Raw genomic sequence first — 16802 nt, 5'->3', positions numbered from 1 at the left:
ATTTTTTTAGTTTTAGTTTTAGTTAACAATAACAGCACTGCTTCCCAGGAATGCTTGATTTCACGTGTCATTGCTTCCGAAGGGTGTCACAACATGATTACAAGTACTTGTGCATTCTCAGTATTGCTAGAAGAGTATGATAGTATATAAATAGTATAAATAAAATATGTGAATAAATAATGTGACCTGCATTCCAGTGGTTTTGATAAAATTAAAGTAAGTAAATAATTTCATATTTCTTTCTTTCTTTTAGTGCTTGTATCGCAGACATTAGCACAAACTTTCTTCTTGTATGGACAGTTTGAGGAGAATTTTCCTGAGAATGTTGACATGTTTATAGACGCTATCAGAGTAATAACGCATTCGATTGAAGGGAATCAGATCAGCCCTTTGAGCTCTGAGGTTTGTGTGTGTAGAGTGTGTTTCTGAATGACTCTCAGACTCTTTTCCCATCATTAAACCGAGGCAGTGGACTTTCTGCCAGTTCCCTGACAAACACTTGCGCCGTGTGTGTGTGTGTGTGTGTGTGTGTGTGTGTGTGTGTGTGTGTGTGTGTGTGTGTGTGTGTGTGTGTGTGTGTGTGTGTGTGTGTGTGTGTGTGTGTGTGTGTGTGTGTGTGTGTGTGTGTGTGTGTGTGTGTGTGTGTGTGTGTGTGTGTGTGTGAAACAGAGATTGAGTACAACAGGACTGATGTTCTCCTTATACGGCTGAATCTCTTGAGTCCTCCATCTTGTTGAGAGATCATGTAAACGTCTCTCTCTTTCTTTCAGTATGTTTGGAATGGCATACTACTCTCGATATTTTTCCATCGATATGCTGTATGTATATTGTGCACATATTTCTTTACGCATGAAATGTGATTCTATTTTTAAGACCACTTTAACATTATAAATGCAATTTATAAATAATGCAATTTGTCAATGCAATGTAATCTAGGGATGCACAGTAAATCATCACCATATTGGTAATAGCCTTTTTTGTTGTTGTTGTTGTTGTTGTTGTTGTTGTTGCTTTAATAATTTATTTGTTTGTTTATAACAGTATTGATCGATATAAGACATTGACTCCTTTTTTACTCCAAATTTGATCAGATTGACAAAAGTTAAAATATTTTACAGAAAATTTGATTCAATGCAAAATAACCATATTATTTTGTGAGATAACTGACACCAATCACTGATTTAAAATTTAAAACATAGTATTATGTGATGTCAATGTAAAAAAATGATCTGTTATATATTGTTAAATATTTTAATATACATTTTTTTAACAAAGAAACAGTATATTTTAAATATACATTTAACTATATCTGTTATATTCAATTACTATAAATATATAAATCAGTATTGATATATTATGCCATCATTCTTATGATTACACTTTTTATTAACTTATTTACTTCTTTATGTATATTTACTCTGATAAAAATGCAAATCAGTTATGACTTTCAAACTTGTAACTTCCCAGCAGTGTTATTTTAGTATTATTTGTATACTATTATAGTATTTATTAATAATTTGAATTGACTTATATTTTTATATTTTAATTTTTATGTTTTGTCTTTTTTATTCATGTCTATGTCATTTTTATGTCATTATTATATTTGTATATATCTTTAATTTTGTTACGTGTGTGTGTGTGTATAGAGTTCTCACATTCCGCTGATAGACGCTCTGATGATGGCGTACACTGTGGAGATGATGGCTGTAGAGAGAGTCGTGGCAAGCGTCAAGCGCTTCTCCTCCTTCTGCGCCTCTAAAGAGCTTCCCTTCGACATGGAGGACGCCATGCTGTTCTGGATCAACAAGGTCAGTTTGGTTTTTCTTTAACTTGGCCATTTAAGTTCACATATATATATAAGGTTAGTCAAGGTTTCTTGAACCAAACATGTTCCCTCACCCTTCAACTGGCTATTTTTGATACTGTACCTTTAAGGTGTCTAATAGTGTTTATAGTATATCAGACTCTTTATTACAGTGTAAAATGGAGTCAAGTACGCTGAACTGTTTGTGTTTGTGTTGCAGGTGATCTTGAAGACGAGAGAGCTCTCGGAGAAGGAGCTCAAGATGAAACAGCCGCTGATGGATTCGCCGTGCCATCAGAAGGTCTGACCAATCACGAGTCTCGTAACCCATCCTATAGTAGACCGTTAGCATGCAAGCCTCTTCGTTGATTGGCTGAATCGCTCACTGTGCATTTTACTAGATGGTTTAACCCTGTTCTGTGATCAGATTCGATTGCTTTTAAATCTGATCATTCTCTTCTCCCTACACCTCTTTCTCTGCTCGACCTTTAACCTTTATGCTCTTCCTGTTTGTCTCTCTTGTCCCGCCCCTTCCTGTCGGATAGTCTCCCTCAAAATGGTACTGGAAGCTCGTGCCTGTAAGTGCCACAGCGCCCCCTGTGTCCGCCATGTCATGCTCCGGGCAAATGACTAGATAGTGTGTGTATGTTTGGCAGGGGTAACGTGTGTGTCATTGTGCATCTCATGCATTCATCTCTCTGTCCACCTCTCTCTCTTTCTCTGTTGTTCGTTGTCTTGTCTCTGTCTGTCTCAGCCTGATCTCATGAATGCCTTGGCCCATTGCATGCTGGAGCCAGTGGAATTCTCTCGTGTGGTACAGTACTCACACTCAACTGTTTTCAACATTGATAATAATCAGAAATATTTCTTGAGCAGCAAATCCGCTTATTAGAATGATTTCTGAAGGATCATGTGACACTGAAGACTGGAGTAATGATGCTGAAAATACATATTTGATCACAGGAATAAATACAACTTTTAAAATATATTCAAATAGAAAACAGTTATTTTAAATTGTAATAATATTTCACAATATTAATGTTTTCACTGTATTTTTGATTAAATAAATGCAGTCTTGGTGAGCAGAAGAGACTTCTTTTAAAAACAAAGTCTTACCAATCCCAAACATTCGGACAATAATTTATCAAGTAGCAAACCTTTAACACACACACAATGCTTCACTCTTCCATTCATCCATCTGTCTTTTCATGCATCCACACATCCAATCATTCAAAATGTCATTCAGTGGATTATTTTGTGTTTGCTGAAGGTGTTTGACTTCAACATTAAAGGTCCAGAAGAGTGTTTGGATCTGTGATGTAGAGGCAAAGACCTTCAGACTCTCACCATAGAAGAGAAAGTGAAATAAAATTACTTTTAAACTGAATTTGGAGAAACGACTTTTATGATCCTGGCTCCAGGTCCAATCTGATCCTCTCCCTCTATTTTGCAAAAACCACCAAAAATATCTATATATGTCTTATGGATATTATTTAAATGAAATATTTTCATACATTATTATTTTAAGTAAAAAAAAAAAAAAAACCTCAGGATTTTTAGATTGATTGAAATAGGTCTATATATACTGTATATTAAATTATTTGACACAGAAGAAGCCACTTTGCCACATAACACATTCCACATTAGGAAGGTTTTTTCAAAATTGCATGAATTATTATTTTTTTTCAAGGTTTGTTCCACTCATAATGAAAATGCTGTCGTGTGTGTGTATCGTAAGGATAAAAAAAAAAAAATCAGAGCTAAGACAGAGGGCAAGATTTTCAACAAATTATCACAAAAAATACTTTTTTTTTCCACACAAAAAATTACATTTCAGTGTGTTCCTCACACAGTTATCATGGAATCCAAAGACTTTGAACGTAATGCTTTAATATTAAGTAATATAATAATTATTATTAACTTGTACAGACTACTTTTGTGTTGTGTCCTTTTTGGAGCTTAGCTGACAGAATTATTATCCACATTTATTTTATGGAAAAGATACTTGTGTTTATTTCTAACTAAGAACAAAAACATATTTTTGAGTGACATGAGTCAGTTAAATGACAGGATTTTCATTTTCGAGTGAACTGTCATGTTTGAAGTGAGCGTGTCATTTGGTATGTGAGAGACTGTGCATGTGTCTGATCTGTGTTAGATGCTTTATAAGTCCCTGCCTGCTCTCTCTAGGTACGTTACCGTAGAGAACACCTGTCCGGTCGTTCTTTCCCTCACCTGTCTGTGATGGAGGACCTGATGAAGGACGTTTGTGACGGAGCAGCACTGCTAGCGGTCGTACACTTCTACTGCCCTGAATACATGAGGCTAGATGGTATATATACACGCGCACACACACACACACTCAACTCAAAATGTATGCAACAATGATTTAGAAATTATTTATACAGATTTTTTTTTTTTTCAAGTAGTTTTGAAGTTAAAATTGGTATTTGATTCTACTTTTTTAATGATTCTTTGATTGAATGTTCAAAAGAACAGCATTTATTTGAAATAGATATCATTTGTAATATTCATACTTACCCCAAATATCTCATATATTCATACTAACCTCTCTCTTTCTCTCTCTTTCTCTCTCTCTCTCTCTCTCTAAAATATACACACACACACACAAATGTGCAATAATTTTCTCAATTCATTCTTTCGAAAATTGTTAATACATGTACATGTATACATTTAGCAGACTTTTATCCAAAGCAACTTACAAAAAAGGAAACCAAAGCAATTTGTCAACACTATTTGTAATATACAAAGCCAACTGATCAGTTAAACTCGACAATTAATGCAAGAATGATTTAGAAATTGTGCATACAGATTTTTTTTTATTTTTTTATTTGTAAAGCTCTTTAAGTATCAGCGTTGTTTTTCTCCATTAGACATATGTCTGAAGGAAGTGACGTCTCTGTCGGATAGTGTGTACAACATCCATCTTCTGCGGGAGTTTTCTAACGAATACCTGAACAGGTGTTTTTACCTGCAGACTGAAGACCTGCTCTACGGCCCACCGGTGCTAAAGGTCCGTACCTAAATATGTCATTCTGCACTATAAAAGTATTGTAAAGGGTTTCTTTTTAAGAAACCAAAGGCCAAATTAAAACAGCATCATATGCATCCTTCACAGTTAAGACAGTCCCAGAATACAGTGCATACAAATACTAATGCTATTTAACTAACATGATTATTCTTTTTTATTTGAACTAATTTACTTTACTTAGTAGACGGCTCGCTAGGTTATAGACCAGAGCTTATGTGTGCTAACTGACAGCTAACAGATTCCCTGCCCGACTTTGACTTGCTCTTGTTCCTCCAGCACAACGTGATGGTTTTCGTTGCTGAGCTCTTTTGGTGGTTTGAAGTAGTGAAGCCGGACTTCGTAAAGCCACGAGACCTACAAGAGATTAAAGATGGTAAGAACTGAGTCTTAAAAGGTTTCAGATGCACACTTAGTTTCTATCTGAAGAGTCCATCTCATTCACTCTTTATTATTATGCTGTGTTGTGATTGACAATCTGACAGTGAGAGCGTCTCTTCAGCCAAAGAGTTCCCGTCCCCATGTGCCCATATCCAATGCCACTAAGCGTAGCTTTTTAACTCCGTCTCCTTCAGCCGACTCGTTGGCGACAGCTGCCAATCCTGACGGTTGCATGCGGTATTACTTGCACCCTGAGGACTCCTTGTCTGTGTAAGTCTATTTGAAGTACCTAATGATCTGTTACACGTTGCAGTACGTATTTTACAATTGCACTTCATTGCATTAAACTATGCAATATCGCAATTGGGTTGTGATTAAAACAACGAGTTAACAGTGTTAAGCCTTGTTCAGACTGTCAGTCCAAATCTGATTTTTGTGCATATCCGATTGAAATCCTGTTCATTTCTGAAAATCCGTTTCAGTCTGACTCTCTGATCAGATCTGCTCTGATCTTGGTTTTCTCATGCCAAATAAAACTTAATTCTCAGACGTTGTTATAGGGAATATTAAACTATATGTTCAACTTTATGCAAATGAAGAGTGACTTTTAGGTGTGACAACCAATAGAAGTGAAGTCTGAAGTAGCATGTGATCCGATGCAAGATGGAGAAGCTCATCTTAGCAGTCAGCAACTGTCCTATCAGTTATGATATGTCTCTGTGTACATACGGTGGTACTCGCCGTGCTGACTCTGAGCCTGAATGGTTTTGTGAGCTCCGATAGACCGTCATTTGCCCTTTTGCTGCAGGTAAATAGCCGTGATGGCAAAGAGTGTTTCTCGTTCATCTTTAATATTAGGCATTTTATTTTATAGATATTCTATAAAACGAAAGAGCGGCATGGGACACTCAAAATCGGATCTGAACAGTTGCGATACACAATGAGGACAGTCAATAATTTTAGATCAGATTCCAAATGGATGCACAAATAATCGGATTTGGATTGAAAGTGTGAACATAGCCCTAGCTCTCTCTAGTGTCAGTTCCCAAAATCTACAGACTGGTTTGTCAATGGCTAATGGATGTTTTGTGTTTTAAATATATTTTTTCTTTATTGAATTTTGTGTAAAATTACATAGTTAGTTAGACAGACACACACACATATATATATATATATATTAGGGGTGGGACGATACAGGTACCTCACGATTCAATTCTGTGGCGATATGTGGTCCACGATATGATAATATCACAATTCGCGATATCTACGATATTCAATATATTGGAAGAAATTTCATCAACGATATATCACGATATATGTGACTGAAAAGAAAAAGAAGGAATAAGGAAATTTTATGCATTTATTAATGCCAACATTTCCAACATTGTGCAAAGAAATATGCATTTGCATAATAACTCACTGACTCCTGGTCTTAAATGTAAACACTGTACATCTAGACAGATAAAAGTGCATGAACATTACAAAACAACATGAACATTAACATGTGTAAACCATAATACTGAAACGTCAGTAGCGAACGAGGTGCATTTGCAGATTCGTAGTGTTGCTGTTATATTTTATCTTTGCAAAGCAGTTCTTGCAGATTGCATAGTCTTTATCCAGTGCCTTTCCGTCGACTGTCTCGTAAAACCCTTCAGAGTGGAAACTAGCGGGTGGGTCTTTGATTAGTTTTTAGCGCAATTTTTCATTTCTGTTCTGTCTGTGCACACCAATCTTGCACTTCTATCTACTCCTCAACCAGACCACCTAGAGACTTCAGGTTTTCGGCATTATGTTAGGGAAGGTCTAATCTCGGGAACGCACAAAAAAAATCCAGGAAAAGATTTACTATCTCTTAGTGTTGTGATCCCATGAGGTGAGAAAATTGCGCTAAAACACTCACGAGTTTTTATTACTTGTTTATTGTTTTCCGCCATTCTTCTTGCTTCTCTTTTTTTCTGCAATTCTCTGTTGTTGTTAGTTAACTTGTGTTCTTCACCGGCAGCTGTTTGCGCCACTTTACCCCTATTTACTCGAACAGCGCCCCCCGCAAACAGAATGGTAGATATTGGGTAGTGACAGTGACACTGACAACGGGTAAATTAATCATTTTGTGTTGTAATAAAATATCGATATTGTACGGTGACCGGGAGGGGACATGTTCGGTTCACTTATTTTTGTCGTGGCCACAACATATAAACTCGTGGGAACGTGATATTAAGTCGTGGGAACGTCATAATATCTCGTGGGAACGTCATATTAAGTCGTGGCCAGAGATCATTTTGTTGAGGTAACGACATCATTATGTCGTGGCCACGCGATGCAAAATCGTGGCCTCGAGATCATATGTTGAGGGAACGATATATTTTTCTCGTGGCCACGAGATCATTTTGTTGAGGTAACGACATCATTATGTCGTGGCCACGCGTTGAGGGAGCCACAGCGGCCAATACTGTAACCGTACCATAGACTGGGCTACAGCAGACATGGAGATGACAGAAGAAATAATATTTTACTTTAAATTAGAAATGTCATATAAAGATATAGTGCGGTCTTTGGCATTAAGACATGGGTACGTTATAAGTGAAAGACACATGAAGCGCATACTTAGACTTAGTCGCACGCATATAGGGACCGTCTCAAAATTACATGCGACATTGGCATAAACATTTCTAACTTCAACAGCATTTGAAGACAATGACTTACAGTCATGTACATTGTCTCATGTATGATGCACACCTTTTAGATTGTTAAATCATAACAATGCTAAATCATATGCAAATATTGTAGGCCTATTTCACATACTGTATGGGATCATACACAAAATATGACAATATTTAAAGCTCAATATCATTTGAAGACAATGACTTAGTCATAAAACCAACTGTATATTGTTAATATAGGTCTCATGTATGATGCACACCTTTAATATTTTTGATATTTATGACAATAAACTGCTAAATCATATGCAAATATTGTAGGCCTATTTCACATACTGTATGGGATCATACACAAAATATGAGAATATTTAAAGCTCAATATCATTTGAAGACAATGACTTAGTCATAAAACCAACTGTATATTGTTAATATGTCTCATGTATGATGCACACCTTTAATATTTTTGATATGACAGTAAACTGCTATCATATGCAAATAATGCTATGTATTTCACTACTGTGTGGGATCATATACAGAATATGACCACATTTAAAGCTCAATAGCATTTGAAGACAATGACTTAAAGTCATAAAACCAACTGTACATTGTTCATCTAGGTGTCAGGTAGGCTATGTGGCAGTCGTGAAATAGGCCTACAATATTTGCATATATGATTTAGCAGTTTATTTTCATAAATATCAAAAATCTAAAAGGTGTGCATCATACATGAGACCTGGGTGAACAGTGTACAGTTGGTTTTATGACTGTAAGTCATTGTCTTCAAATGCTATTGAAGTTAGAAATGTTTATGCCAATGTCGCATGTAATTTTGAGACGGTCCCTAAATATGCGTGCGACAAAGTCTAAGTATGCGCTTCATGTGTCTTTCACTTATAATAACGTACGCATGTCTTAATGCCAAAGACCGCACTATATCTTTATATGACATTCCTAATTTAAAGTAAAATGTTATTTCTTCTGTCATCTCCATGTCTGCTGTAGCCCAGTCTATGGTACGGTTACAGTATTGGCCGCTGTGGCTCCCTCAACGCGTGGCCACGACATAATGATGTCGTTACCTCAACAAAATGATCTCGTGGCCACGAGAAAAATATATCGTTCCCTCAACATATGACTTGAGGCCACGACTTTGCATCGCGTGGCCACGACATAATGATGTCGTTACCTCAACAAAATGATCTTGTGGCCACGACTTAATATGACGTTCCCACGAGATATTATGACGTTCCCACGAGTTTATATGTTGTGGCCAGCAGGACAAAAATAAGTGAACCGAACATGTCCCCTCCCGGTCACCGTAATATTGGGCGTTAGTGTATCGATTATTTATTGCGACAGAGAGCACAACAATATATTGCAATATCGATTTTTTTTCCCACCCCTAATATATATATATATATATATATATATATATATATATATATATATATATATATATATATATATATATATATATATATATATATTATATACACACACACACACACACACACACACACACACACACACACACACACACACACACACACACACACACACACACACACACACACCTTGTTGCAACTAGCTGTTTGACTTTTCTTGTAATGGAGCTGATTTTGTTTCAGAAGAAATAGAAGCCCGTCCCCCTCCCACCCACTCCTCCCATTACGACAGAGACAACAGAAGACCTCTCAGGGGGAGGAGAGTTCAGGTAACTACATCTTCGAATTAAACTTTTAGCTTAGTATTACATTTAGATTGAGATTGATTAAATTGATTCTGAATTCTCTAATTGATCAATTTCTCTCTCTCTCTCTCTCTCTCTCTCTCTCTCTCTCTCTCTCTCTCTCTCTCTCTCTCTCTCTCTCTCTCTCTCTCTGTCATTCTGTGAGCAGAGCTCAGGAACAGGTCAAACTCTTTGTCCCGTATGGATGGACTCATGCTTGGATCACAGCTTGCCTGGACAGAACGGAGACAAAGGTTAGGGTTAAGTCTAATGTCACACAGTACTGGGATTGTTAACTGAAGTTAAAACTATTAAAATGGTTTTCTTTAATTGAAATAAAGCTGAAATAAAATAAAATGTAAATAATGATATATATATAATGAAATGTTGCCTTGCAGTCACTAAAATGACTGAAGCTAAAACTGACATAATAAAGCTGAAAAGAAGTTAAAAAAATTAAATAAAATGGCAAAAGCACATAATAAAATGACTAAAACTTAAAAATGTAAATAAAATGTACTAAAATTAAAATGTACTGTACACATAAGAATAAATAACACTGATGTCACATTAAATGCCATTTATATAGAATTAATAAGGCGTGGACAATCTGACCAAAAATATATCATGGCAAGAGTAATTTTGTGACATGGTAATGGTCATAAAATATCACTGTGTTATTTTTGCTGGAAATTCTATGAAAATTTATGAAAATGTGTTAATGGCTTCTTTTTTTTTAATCCAGTAAATTAAGTACTTTACAAATGACAGCTACTTTATCTCATTTGAATGTTTTCCTTTTTAATTGGAACTTGCAGAATCTCTACAGGTTGACACATTTCTACCATTGCATCATTTATAGAGCCCAGTCCTGGAATAAATGACTAACCCGTTCAAATAAACCCATCTGTATCTCTTTTCTCAGACCCATCTCTCAAATGGAGACGGATTGGGAACGTATATATGGCGATAATATCAGCCTGGCTCGTTCCATTAGCAAGGACAGTTTAGCCTCCAACGTCATCTCCATTACTCCACGACACCGCATCAATGGCCAGCCCCTCCCCCAGACACGTAACCATGACAACCAGGAGGAAGAGGAGGAGCTATTGGCTGTCATTAGTTCTGAGGGTGCTGCTGCATCCAGAGATAGTTTCTTCTTGGAACCGTTGCAACCTGCAGTTTTACGACCAAATAAGGAGAAAATGGGGATTAGTAAACGGGAGGAGAGTGGCGAAGGACGGGGTCAGGGATGCCGGGGGTCGCATACGCCCACAGAATGCATACTTAACCGGACGTTTACTCCTATCAGTAGCATAGAGCAAGAAAGCTCTCGAGAGCAATCCCCGGGAAGCTTCTTCCTGCACGACGACGCGGAGTGTGTGCGGGACAGTCCGCTCGGAGCCTGGGAGGACATCGTCTCAGACTCTGAGTTTGAGGAAGATGAAGATGTAGAGGTTCCAGAACAAGAGCTTTCCAAAGCGCTTCTGATGCAAGCTGGGAGGAAATGCATGGGCTTCGGAGAGGAAGAGGAGTCCGTGAAATTGCGTGAGGACGTTTGTGTGCACGAACGGGACGATAAGGAAGGTAGCGGGCGGGCAAGTCCCTGCCCCAGCGTGTTGTCGCAGGCCAGCAGCACATCGACCGGCCGCATGACGAGTTTCGCAGAACGCCGCAGGCATAGAGTCGGATTTCCGGATGGTTGTCCCAGCACAGGAAGCTCGCAGACAACCACTCCCGATGGATCCGAAAGCATGCACTTCCCTTCGGACAAGAGTCCGGGAACACCAGGTGGCCGCCCTGGTTTCGCTTCCGAACTTGTACACCTTCGCATGCAACTGGAGGAAAAACGGCGTGCCATCGAGATGCAGAAAAGAAAGATGGAGAACTTGTCGGCACGCCAACGGCAACAGCTGGGAAAGGCGGCATTCTTGCATGTCGTTAAAAAAGGGAGGAGCGACACACTGCCACACCCACTCAAAACGGGAATTGTGTTTAAGGAGAAACCGCTTGCGAAGGACGATGCATGCGTTGAGGTTCTGAAAGCTCGAGGAAAGGGCCCTGAGCATAAAGAAACGTCAGTAACTCCATCAGAGGATAAGAACAATCGTTTGAGTGTCATGGGAGGGGGCGGAGCTTCAGACGATGTGGGCGGAGAGCCAGATCTCAGCGAATGTAGCCGTTCAATCGAGCTCCTGAACGAAGCGATCGGAGCGATACAGCAACAAATGTTGCAAATGTCTCTCCAGCAGGACTTGCTCATGAAACAGACCGTACAGTCCCCACAGGAACAACCGCAAACCAAACCAATCACAGTGCCGACCTTAAACGAACAGCCGCCGGAGCAGCACGAGACCAAGTCGCGCCTTTCCGTGCAGTTCACAGAATCTTTTTCCACCGCGACCAAGCGTCCTCCCAGATTCAGCTCGAGTCGTACGCCTCGGACGAAACCTAGCGACCTCAAACTGAGCAAAGATACCAACAGTCGTCCAGCAGCAAAAGCAAGCACTCCGACGCCGGGTGGCAGGACCCCCCGGGCTGAGAATGAGGAAGAGGGTGGGGTTAAAGAGGGTGGGGTTAAAGAGGGTGGGCGTGGCTTGAAAGGAATTATTCGGAATACTACATTCAAACTGCAGGAATCTGCAAACAGACGCTCAGACATCCTTGACCCTCCCCAAACCGAACCCCCCTCCGCAGAGCCGCCGCCTGACGATCCAACCCGGGAGCGGAGCGAGTCCAGAGGCTCTGGAGAGGAGAACGTTCCAGTTTCATCTGAGGAAAACAGAACGAAAGCACAGCTGATTGAAGTAGATCTATTTGACCCGGCTAACCCGTCAGAAGATAGCGCTGAACCTGATGGTGAACAGAAGTCTGGGCTGGGCTTCTTCTTCAAGGTACCAGAGCGTTTACATAACTGTTTTATTATTATTGTTATCAATTATTGTTATCATTATTATTATAATACATTGTGTCTACACCGGAAACTAGCAGTGCGACACGACAAAAGACAGTTGAACCCATTATAATCAGTGATTCTGTCTACACTGTGGATTTTTAATGATTATTATTATTATTATTATTTATATTTTTAAATCTGTTTTTATCTAATTGTTAAATTGCATATTAAAATTTATTTTAATTATATTGCATTATAAAATAAGATAGTTGGCTGAAGAGTGGTTTAATGTGATTTATTTTTAATAATATAAAAAGAGTCGTAAGAGCCGTAAGAGTCTATAAAAAGCAACATTAACGTGTGGACAAAAAGACACCAATGATCAAGAATAAAAAAAAAGTTAAGTTAAAATTTATTTTAATGTGACATGGTTACATTGTACTCAAATAAGGACTGAGTAATATTAATTAACTACATGTACTTACTATATAGTTATGGTTTGGTTGAGGGTTAGTTACTTGTAATTATGCATAATTTACTGTTATTATTATAGTAAGTACATGTAATGACGTGTAACTGTCACCTTTAAATAAAGTGTTACCAAAAGTTATTAATAAAAAGATTGCAGGATAAAGATGAAACTTGTCTCCTGTTGCCTGGTTAGTATGTTTGTTTGTTTTGTATGAAAACCATTGCCTCTGCTTTCACTTCCTGTATGTAGGATGATCAGAAAGCAGAGGACGAGCTGGCTAAGAAGAGGGCGGCGTTCCTTCTTAAACAGCAGCGTAAGGCCGAAGAGGCACGGATACGCAAGCAACAGCTGGAGGTGGAGTCAGAGCTCAAACGAGATGAAGCCAGGTATCAGTCACGCTGCATCTAGAGAGTAAATAGGAGAGCTTTTCTCTATTTGATGTCGTTTATGTCTGTTTGTGTCAGGCGAAAAGCCGAGGAAGACCGCGTGCGTAAAGAGGAAGAAAAGGCTCGTCGGGAGCTGATCAAACAGGAGTACCTGCGCAGGAAGCAGGAAGAGCTTCTGGAGGAGCAGGGCGTCGCCAAACCACGCCCACGAAACAGGAGGCCACGCCCTAAATCACTGCATCGAGCTGAATCTTCCTGTTCGGCTCGTAAGAAACTGTACTTTTAATGCATCTATACATACATAATGCATTTGATTCTGAGCCGGTAACGCCACTCTTTCTCTCTCCAGCGGTGAGTCTCTGTTCTGCTCCCTCTGGATCTTCTCTCTCATTGGCTTCTGCTGCTACTGAAGGTGACAGTGTGGCGTCAGGAGGGGCCAGTTCACACAGGTGAGCATCGCAGATGTGCGGCCCACTTCTCTGGACTCAAAGCGACAGCTTTATGCAAACACATCACACTTTGAGTTGACTGATCCTTTCTTTTTTTTTTTTTTTTTTACTAGATTCAGAGCTACTTAAACCAAAATATTATTTATTTATTCTTAATTAATATATTTTTATTCTATATATTGTGTATATGTGTGTGTATGTATGCATGTATGTGTACACATGCATATATACACACAATACATTAAATAAAAAATTAAATATATAAACTAATTAAATATATTTTAAATTGATTTATATTTTTTATTTTTAATGTTTATTTAATTTAATCTTTTGTAATTTATATTATATTTATTTTATATTTATTTTTTATTGCATCATTGGTTTTATTGCATGTGATAATTGTAATTGCATGTGATTTGTACATGTATTTGTAATTGCATGTGAAGCTTTTCACTGGATTTCAGTCCAGTCATCAGATCATAATATCATAATTCCCGGATGTGTGTTGCAGGGGGGAGTCTGTGGAATCTTTTCCCATATTGAGCCGAAATGCGAGCAGGAACATGGAGCGAGACTGGGACAACGGCTCAACGGCCTCGTCCATCACGTCTGTAGCAGAATACAATGGTGAGATACACACATTTACTGCTCTTCTTGAATGCATTTATAGTTTTATTATGTTATGTGTTTTGTTCACCCAGGATAACAGAATATTTCAGCATTATTAGCTCAGTTTGCGTTTTTCCCCTTGCTGTCCTCAGGGCCCAGGTTATTTAAGGAGCCTAGTGCAAAGTCCAACAAACCGATCATCCAGAATGCCATCGCTCACTGCTGTCTGGCAGGAAAAGTCAATGAAGCACAGAAGAACGCCATTCTGGAGGTGAGTGTAGTTACTATCACAGCAGGCTGTTCAAAACACATTGCTACAGTCTTACTATTACATATATGCAGTTCATAGTATGAATACTGTGCACAGTATGCACATTTTCTGCATGCTTATGAACTACTGCATTTTTGTACTGTTAACAGTATACTGTTTCACATACTTTAAAAAATAAGCATGCAGAGTATATACTGAACCATTACTATGTACTATATTATTTGCATGGATGAATGGATAGATAGATGGATGGAGAGATGGATGGATAAAGAGATGGATGGATAAATGGATGGATGAATGGATAGATAGATGGATGGATGGATGAATGGATGGATGGATGAATAGATAGATAGATGGATGGATGGATGATGGAGAGCTGGATGGATAAATAGATGGATGGATGGATAAATAGATGGATGGATGGATGGATGGATGAATGGATAGATAGATGGATGGATGGATGAATGGATAGATGGATGGATGGATGAATAGATAGATAGATAGATAGATGGATGGATGGAGAGATGGATGGATGAATGGATAGATAGATGGATGGATGAATGGATAGATATTTATATTTGAATATGTAACGAGTCATTGCTATTAATCCACAGGAAATCGAGCGATGCGAGTCCAACCACCTGATAATCCTGTTCCGTGATGGTGGATGCCAGTTCCGGGCGCTGTACGTGTATTCCCCCGAAACCGAGGAGATCGTCAAGCTCAAAGGCACCGGGCCGCGATCCATCAGCCGCAAAATGATCGACAGACTCTACAAATACAGCTCCGACCGCAAGCAGTTCAACGTCATTCCCGCCAAGTCCGTCTCGGTCAGCGTAGACGCTCTCACCATCCATGGTCACCTGTGGCAGGTCAAACGGCCGAGCACCTCCAAGAGAAAATGATCCTCCTTTCCATTGGCTCATCGGATAGATCCGCTGCTTTCTGATTGGCTACTGGGTTATATTCCAGTCTCTTAAACTGTCCTTTTGCAAATGAGCAGGCCTCCTATTATCCTATTGGTCCACGAGCTTCTCAAATTCCAGACTAGACTCCTGCTTTCCTATTGGCTCACCCAGCTGCCGCGCTCCTATTGGCCACTGCGCTGTGACATCACATGAGCAGAGCTGAGGAACAAGTGGAGTGGGTGGAGCTTGATGTTTGATTGACAGAGTTAATGAATGTGTTTTAGAATTATGTCATCGTTCAGTGTTGGGTTTTTTAGGCAGAAATCTGCATGTGGCACTTTTCTGTTTGATTTTACCGTAGTATTAATTTACACAGGAACGACAGACAACACTCTCACTACTTGAATTATGAATCATGTACTATGGTCACACGAATGTGCGTACGAACGCATCCGGTGTTTTGCGTTTCTCATACCTCTCCATATGCTGCTGTTCATACGTGACACTTACTTTAGCAGTGCAATGCAATGAACATGTGACAAGGGATCTGTGTGTGTGTGACTGTGTGTGTGTGTGTGTGACTGTGTGTAGATGTTTACCTTCAGCTTTTCATGGTTTTAAAATGTTTTATCATGAAATGGTTCTGTATTATCCATCTTTTCTTTTTCTTTTCTGACATGTATTCATGCTAACTGCTGACAGTATTAATGTACTTTCATAATTCTTCACTGAGGAACCAGATTGTCATAGAAACACATTGCCACTGATTGTGTGTGTGTGGGTGTTCAGTAAAGAATGTATGCACTCCAGGGTCTCCTGTGAGCAGGGCTTTCTGTTGTTTATGTTTGGATTGTACAAAACTTTGCTTTAATTATTGTTATTATTATTTTTTAATTTACCATATATTTATTTTAAAGAAGAACACTGAAATTTAATAAATTATACAACCAAAATGACATCTCGGGTGTGAGGTAATTTTAGCAATCTGACCAGAATAAAAAATCCTAACATTTTTATTCCTGTTAAACATTAACTTTAATGGTTTTCGTCTTTGACCAGTGAGAAATAAGATGTCCTGTGTATCCAACAGGGGGCAGCAATTGATCATGCTTTTTATCACTGAATTTTGACTGAAAATCTCTTCAAAATCATTGCATTTAAAAAACAAAACATATTTTTGGTCTTTTT

At 38.7% G+C, this 16802-nt stretch overlaps 1 protein-coding gene across 2 annotated transcripts in view; it reads left to right on the top strand.

Moving 5' to 3' along the window:
* The window catches only part of camsap1a (calmodulin regulated spectrin-associated protein 1a), a 28970-nt gene extending 12407 nt beyond the window's left edge, over window positions 1-16563 (top strand). The window contains exons 4-18 of one of the 2 annotated variants that reach the window (XM_081390705.1): window positions 1647-1808; window positions 2025-2105; window positions 3995-4136; window positions 4699-4838; window positions 5133-5229; window positions 5339-5504; window positions 9526-9608; window positions 9793-9877; window positions 10549-12517; window positions 13241-13377; window positions 13456-13643; window positions 13727-13826; window positions 14338-14453; window positions 14588-14706; window positions 15321-16563. In XM_081390705.1, coding sequence (XP_081246831.1) covers window positions 1647-1808; window positions 2025-2105; window positions 3995-4136; window positions 4699-4838; window positions 5133-5229; window positions 5339-5504; window positions 9526-9608; window positions 9793-9877; window positions 10549-12517; window positions 13241-13377; window positions 13456-13643; window positions 13727-13826; window positions 14338-14453; window positions 14588-14706; window positions 15321-15611 — 3876 coding nt within the window. In that variant the 3' untranslated portion in view covers window positions 15612-16563. Of the gene's footprint in view, window positions 1-1646; window positions 1809-2024; window positions 2106-3994; window positions 4137-4698; window positions 4839-5132; window positions 5230-5338; window positions 5505-9522; window positions 9609-9792; window positions 9878-10548; window positions 12518-13240; window positions 13378-13455; window positions 13644-13726; window positions 13827-14337; window positions 14454-14587; window positions 14707-15320 lie in introns of both variants that reach the window. The other variant, XM_081390704.1, reaches the window with a different exon arrangement.
* Window positions 16564-16802: the final 239 nt, after the last annotated feature.

This window comes from Scardinius erythrophthalmus (genome assembly GCF_964197995.2).
Source record: "Scardinius erythrophthalmus genome assembly, chromosome: 17".
In the NCBI taxonomy this organism is placed as follows: Eukaryota; Metazoa; Chordata; class Actinopteri; order Cypriniformes; family Leuciscidae; genus Scardinius; species Scardinius erythrophthalmus.
Note: the sequence above shows the minus strand (reverse complement) of the source record. Positions and strands in the feature narration are given on the sequence as shown.